The sequence below is a fragment of the Anneissia japonica genome, unplaced genomic scaffold (assembly GCF_011630105.1).
Source record: "Anneissia japonica isolate Jap-2015-1 unplaced genomic scaffold, ASM1163010v1 scaffold466_len1169948_cov191, whole genome shotgun sequence".
Classification (NCBI taxonomy): Eukaryota; Metazoa; Echinodermata; class Crinoidea; order Comatulida; family Comatulidae; genus Anneissia; species Anneissia japonica.
The window spans coordinates 160,991-168,251 of NW_022689540.1; the positions used below are offsets into that span (position 1 = coordinate 160,991).

Consider the following 7,261-nt stretch of genomic DNA (forward strand, 5'->3'; position numbering starts at 1 on the left):
GGCTAACACGCCAAACATCCCCCCACCCAATGAAAAATACTTTTTTACGCCACTGATTAAGTGCATCTTATTTCTTATCAACTGTGCGCAATTTGAACCAAACTGGGTATATGTAGCGCACAGTGTAAAATTGAGACCCCCTAAGCTACCAGTTTTAGGAATTCATTTTGGTAGACTCTTTTTTCCAGACGATTTCGAAATTCTGACATGTTTCTGCCAACCATTTCAGGGTTGCCATTTGGCCTTTTTGACGGCCAGAGATTCCTCAAATCTGGCCGTATAAAAATTTGTTTGGCCGTAGCATTTGAAAAGTCACGGCCAAACTATATTTGGCCGAATTTGGTCGAATTTTTGAAAAGTTTACATTTTTTTTTCAATATAGGCCTAATTATAACGTATACTTGTTTTGGATATTTTGTTTTTGTTAGCTTAAATTCTATATTTGATTCTAATCTTTTACCTTGTACTTGCACTAACCACTCAATCTATGCTCCCTGGTTCAGCCGATTTGACGTATGAGAGTTTATTTAAAAGATGACATTTAATAATTTAAATTGTTCGGATGAAATATATTGTTTATGAAGTTTATCCTCGTTTAAGCTTTATGAAGACAATTCATTGCAAGTTTGTACCATATATTGTGTCTTTGTATATGTTCCATCTTATTAGTGGAGGTTCTATCTCTTTTGAATTTCTTTTGAATATAAATTAAATACTGTACTTTAATTAATTTATTATTGCCCACATGAGGTGCCGCAGTGTTCTTTATGTAGAGCGCCATATACAAATGCTCGATGTGATCATTCGGGTCCGATGGCACCTCCAATTTTAAGCAAGTTTTGCAGAGAGACTGGAGTTAGGTTGCATATCAGAATGAAGAAGATAATTCTGATAGCAACATTGATTTATTGCTTTAAGTACTGCGACAATGAAAAAGTTTAAAAAGTTATAAAAAGTATTTATTAAAGTTTTCATAGGTTTGTTTTAACGCCAGTTTGTGTTACCTAACTATGTAACATTCATTCTAATTAAAGATAGCCACGGATTTGCCAATAACAGGCCCTTAAAATTGTTGCTATAGATCGACTACAATGTAAATTAATATTTAATACATTTAAATCAAATTTAGATCAATCTTAATATTGTGGTTTTAAAGCAGAGGTGGGTTTAAGGGTGGTAAAAAAATAAAAAATAAATTAAAAAAATTGATCGCCCAAACGCATCAGGCTATTTTCGGGCGTCTAGAAAGGACAAATTTCTTCTAAGATGGTGTTATCTCGATCGGACCCACTTTCGTCCCCCCTCCTCCTCCCCTTTTTTCGGCTCCGGCCCTCACCCTTTCGGACATCTCTGGATTTGCCCCTGAATTGGCCTGCATGCCAGCAACTAAAGAACATAGGCTATTTATTTTTAACATTGTTTTGTGTATATCATTTGAATTTCAAACGAATGACCGCTGATTTTCGTATAATTTTTGTAGTATTTCAAATGAATGTACCCACTGTTGTCTAGTAATCGGATTAAAATCTGGCCGAATTTTGGCCGATATCGAAAAAAAGTTTGGCCGAATTTAGCCGTGAGATGGCGTGTGTTTGGCCGTGAAGCCTGTCGACTATCTGGCAACCCTGAACCATTTATTAACGAGGTGGCCGGCGAAGTAGCAGGACGTCGAGTGTGAGAATAAACGAGATTTTTACTTATAATAGAGGCTTAAAATAGCGTATTTTTACGGTAAATCGACAATATAAAGCCATTTATGCATGTCTATGAATATTTAATAGTAATTTATATAGTAGCTTTTGATTTTGGAGGGGGTGTGCAAAAGTTCATTAGCGCCGTAGGCTTGTATGTTAGCCAATGGAGCCTGATAAAATTATACGAGCATGTCGCCAAATTATTTTTCAAGTATTCCAGTTAAATCGGCAATTTGTTGCGAATAATAAGATTTTAAGGTTTTTTGATCATGAAAGGCGACGACTAGGCCTAGGCCTTAGTTTTAGGCTGAGCCTAGCCCGGAATCAACATACTCTAGGGCTAGTAGGGGGAAGCAAAGAACACTGTCACTACTCAGGCAAAGGCAAGGATCCTAGGCTAGATAGGCCAGGAGCTTGGGCTAGAATTCGGCTAGAGTATGATAGGCTTCAGACAGTAACGGATTGAAACTCACAAACAGTACAAATTTATTTGTTTATTTTCAAGGATTTATTAAATGTTATGCTGTTAAATTGTTGTCATTTATTTGAATAAATAAATGACAACTATCCCTGTAGATTGCAGCAGAACAGGTTCTCAGGGGCCAACCCAAACATCCTAGAGCTCATCTAGGACCAAATTGTTAAATTTTTTTATTAGTCCAGTTATGTTTTTTTTTTAAAAGCTCCAAGAAAAAAAAATATGCAGGTCTACCTCTAATTTAAGACCACTTCTCTGTGATGCCAAATTAAGTCTATTACCTATATTATTCAAATCAAATACCATGGGAACCCTAATCCCAATAATGGTCTTTAAATTTAATTTATTTACACAAAATATTTTGCTTTCATTGTTGAAGATAATAATATTTGATGTCTACTGGCATATATATTCTTTATTAATTCAATTTTAGTAATACTTCAATTTGCTTTTTTTTCAGGGCTATGTATAGTGCAGGCTGCTTTTGGAGTTTCACAGTTTTGCAGAGTTTCAGTTTCTGAAACGGTACAGTACCGTACTCGCGCGAATAAGCGCCCGGGCACTTAAAATTTTTTTGCACTTTCTGAGGGCCGCTTATTCAAACGGGGCGCTTATGAAAACAGAGTGGAAATTGAGGGGGTGCTTATGGAAATAGATGAAAATCGAGAGGTTCTTATGGGAAATTATTAAATTCAAGAGGCACTTTTTGAATGAAAAAAGATTATATAAGGATATTACGAAAGGTGGTTAGAAAAGATAATCGTCCAGAAAACATGGCTCATGACAAGAATGCGTGAATATTTACATAACATCAAAATAGCAGATGCAATTAGTGGTGGTGGGTGTTAGCTTGTTGGCCATCGGCCGATTGAGATTAGCAGGATGGCAGGATCATTGTATTTTTTCTTGAAAAACTCAGATGAGAACGTGCTAAAGGTCGGAAAAAGAAAAAGAGGAGTAGGACTAGGCATAGACAAATAAGTAAAGTTGGAAATATACTGTGTGTATCTCATTTGTCCAAGAGAAATATCCTCATTTTGATATTGACCGAAGAATAATGTTTCCACTCTACAGCTCAAATCATGACAACCACAATCCCAGGATTGATTGGATTATTGACTTGCTAAAAAGAAAATCTTATGAGGGGGCGTTCATTCAAACAAGGCGCTTAAGTAAATTTTCATGTTAGGAGGGGGTGGTTATTCGAGAGGGGCGCTTATTCGCGAGAGTACGGTTGAAATAAATATTTAAATGATTTTGTTCAATAATAAGTTTTTCCAACATTTCCCAATACTGTATTTAGAATTTAAAATCTGATCAGAATATTCACTGTATATTATGCCTAACATTTCATTTATTGATTTTGTTAGTTTCATGTAATCTTCTGTAATTTAATGATAAATTACAGAGGAATTTGAATATTGTTCATAAGAAAAGAATTCGCTCTTAATTCTCATTTATTGTTTTCCGTGATGTTCCCATTTTTTTAACATAATCTGTAATCTTTAAAATGTTGAAACCCCTTCATAACACACCCATATCTACTTTACTACAATAGGGATCATTAGCAATCTATGAGATGGGAACCAGTCAATTCGAGCGGATGCCACTTCAAGCGATTTTCAAATTTGGGCAGATGCTACTTCGAGCGGATGCCATTTCGAGCGTAAAAGGATCCAGTTTTGCGAATAATAACTTGTGCAAATTTCTTATTTTGACCGAACATTAATTCTGATAGTTTTTCGCCCTCTTCATGTTCAAATTTCTGTTTCCTTTTGATAAATAATTATTATTTGTTATAATAGCCTTTTTCTGCTGATAGATTTTTTATTCTTATGCATATTTGGCAACGGCTTATTCAGGGGATTCTGGGCATCCCCTAATGTTCAAATAAAAAACTTGTGCATAAAAATCACCTCATATCATCATATTTTGTGAGCTACCACACCCTCATTTAATCATTGAGCTTCACCCCTCCCCCATTTAAAGATTTCTATTGTAGATACAGTACACCACTGATATTTGTACAAAATATATTAAATGAATATTTGACGTAATATTTTGTATGTTACATTTATATGGGGAAAATTACCCATTTACAAATATACATTTATATTCATTTTACAAATACAGTTACAATATAAAATGCAGTTGAAACTTAATTACAGTTTAAATTACAATCATAATTATAATTTACTTCTTTTACTACAAAATCTTAGAAACTTTCGTAATTTAATAATTGATATAAGTGCTTGTTATGACTATGATTCAAACATGAAATAATTATTAAAAGTAGCAAAAACCTTTCAAAACCTTAGTTACACAGCGCATGTTAGTATTAAAACAATTTAAAAAAAATGTTTTGGATAAATTCGCCATTGTTATAGTTTGCACTAATGCATCCGCTCGAACTGGCATGTTATCACTCGAACTAGCTTGAAGTGGCATCCGCTGAAATTGACTGGTATTCTGTAAGATACTGTATAACTTGAGCACAATAGCAATAACATGTTATTGACATAGCCAATTTTCTACTAATTTTAAAAATATTCTTTACTATCACTTTAGAGAAGCAGTGGTAGGTAGGTTTTGATTTAGTGACATTCATATTGTGATATTTCAATTATTTTCAAGAATGGTACAAGAGGGTCAAGCATCCAGAACAAAAATGCTAGGGGAAACTCTGGTCAAAGTGTTAAGGCATTCGATGGTGCGTCTGGTGGCTGTGGAGGTGATAGAAAGAGATCTCTGTCAACCTATCGTAGGAGTATTCTAGTGTTCCACCTCCTCTTGCTGTTCATGGTGCTCTACTGGTATTTTATTGAGACCTATAAAGCGTAAGTTGTTAACTGGTTAAAATATTTGATTCCATACTTAATACTGTGTTGTATAATTTTCTTTAACTCACACCTTAGGAACGAGAAAATTTAATTTTTTCTCTTTTTTCTAAGCCGTGTATAGCCTGAAGCACTTGACAGATCCTAACTTTTGGGGCTTCAGAGGTGTTGAAGAGTGGGGCAATGAAAGTGCTTTCTTGCTGTTTTCTTTATTACATTTGCTATATACTGAGGTTTGGTGCAGTGTGAAAGGTTTGGTTTCCCAACCTCGAGGTCAGGGTTTCAATCCCTCGCTGTGCATTTCGCTTGTATCCTTGAGCAAGACACTTTATCTGCATTGCTTCTCTCCACCCAGGAGTATAAAAGGGGAGCTGGTGGGGTTGCTTGCTCCTGCGCTGAATACAGCAGCAACACTTAGCGTGCGGATCCAATGACCAGGGACAGATTATGTAAAACGCTGCTGATTATGATGTATGTTGTAGAAATGTGCCTTATATAAATGTTTAAATTAAAATTAATTTAATTAAAATACTGTATATATAGCTGGTTTGAGGAAGGATGCTGGCGCTGTAGTTTACATTCTGGTTATGGAATTTTTGGTCGGGAGCTCAAGCCACACGCTCACCACAGCCATGTTTGATACATAACTCAGCTTGCATTATTGACAGTGTGAATTGGTTCATTTAACATTTCAGCCCAAAAAGGGCTGTTCATATGAATATATTTAATGAAGTAACCACTTACTTAAATTTTTTTTTTAAACAATAAATAAAATCAATTATCATTCCAATCCCAGAACTCATGGTAAAGGCATTGAAAAAAAAAAACCCAACCGAAAAAGATGATAAACACACCTCTTCAAACAGCCATGAAGAAGAGTTTGCAGACTTTGCTGATGTTTGGTGAAGTTTTGACCTTTCCAGTTGAAAATAATTATTCCAGTTTGCAAAGCCAATTTTCTTTGTGTGCAGCAGGCTTTAAATTGTTGTACATGAGAAATAATGACTTTTGCAGGATTTGAACCCAGGATGTGCTCCCTAATAAATTTGATTATAATTTTGTTTAAAAGATTGTATATTCCATTTTTAACAGATTGTTGGAAGTCCATGTCATGATGTCATATAACAGTCATAATATTTCGCTTGAAACAATTAGCAGTAGGATGAGAGAGGCCGAAGCCAGTGCAGCAGTATGTTGGAGATTCATCCAACACCTGTGTCGACTGGTAAGAAAACAATATTGTTAATTTATGTTCTCTCGTGTTCCATTTATGTTCTCAATAGAGAGCAGCATTCAGCTTTGTTGGAACAACCTGCTAAATATTCAATGTCACAGTACATGTACTAAATGCATGTACTGTACAGTATTACTGTAGGTCACTATAATCTATATTTTTTATGTAAAAAAGATACGTATATATTCAAATAAATGGCCCTTACTTTCACTGTAAATGTGCAGCTGCTACACATAATTACCGTCAAAATATGTTAGTGCGTTGTTTCCTCCATTAGATTAGTTTGCAGTCATTTTGGGGGGGCATTTATTCAAAGGAAATATTCCAAATGAGGGCATAGAGTATTATGGTACACCATAATACTGTAGAGCACTTTGTGTTTATCTCATGTGTGACTGCTGCAACAATATTGTCGAGTAGGTCTGCAGACAATTGGTTAACTTTTTTTGATGAGTGCATGTCCGTTGTCCTTGTGATAAGCTTCTAACCAGAAACTTTCTTTAGTGAAATACACAACTGAAAAAAATTTCACCGCATTACTTAGTGCAAATAGCAGTAATAAAGTCAAAAATAATAATGATAAGCAAAATAATTACGAAAATAATAAAATGAATACATGTCTGCATTACAGTACTGTATTAGAAAAGTAGAATTTCCTAGTTTGGTTTAGTATATAAAACCAACATATTATAATCTATTTACTTTTCATTATAGGTACCAGACCACAGAGTAAATCCATATGGTAAGTTAATTTTATTCTACATTTTGGTTTCCTGCCACGCAGAAAAGTTTCATATTATTTATGCAGACAAACAATCTACTTTGAACAAAAGGCACGAACTCCTTTCAAAATGCAGTCACCGTGCCAAATTCCTACTCAAAAACACATAATACCTAATTTGCATCTACACCGGCCCAACTCTACATATACACGTCAAATCACTCCTGAAGATTGCCTAGTGCATGAAACAGCCTGTAGAGTGAAATTACAAGTTCCTTATTATTATTATTACTATTA

At 34.8% G+C, this 7,261-nt stretch overlaps 1 protein-coding gene across 1 annotated transcript in view; it reads left to right on the forward strand.

Moving 5' to 3' along the window:
- The first annotated feature begins 1,857 nt into the window (after positions 1 to 1,857).
- LOC117125486 overlaps positions 1,858 to 7,261 on the forward strand; it is a 9,824-nt gene continuing 4,420 nt past the window's right edge. Inside the window, exons 1-5 of the mRNA XM_033271986.1 lie at positions 1,858 to 2,077; positions 2,633 to 2,697; positions 4,807 to 5,009; positions 6,102 to 6,234; positions 6,958 to 6,985. Of these exons, the coding sequence (XP_033127877.1) occupies positions 1,858 to 2,077; positions 2,633 to 2,697; positions 4,807 to 5,009; positions 6,102 to 6,234; positions 6,958 to 6,985 (649 nt within the window). The remainder of the gene's footprint in view (positions 2,078 to 2,632; positions 2,698 to 4,806; positions 5,010 to 6,101; positions 6,235 to 6,957; positions 6,986 to 7,261) is intronic.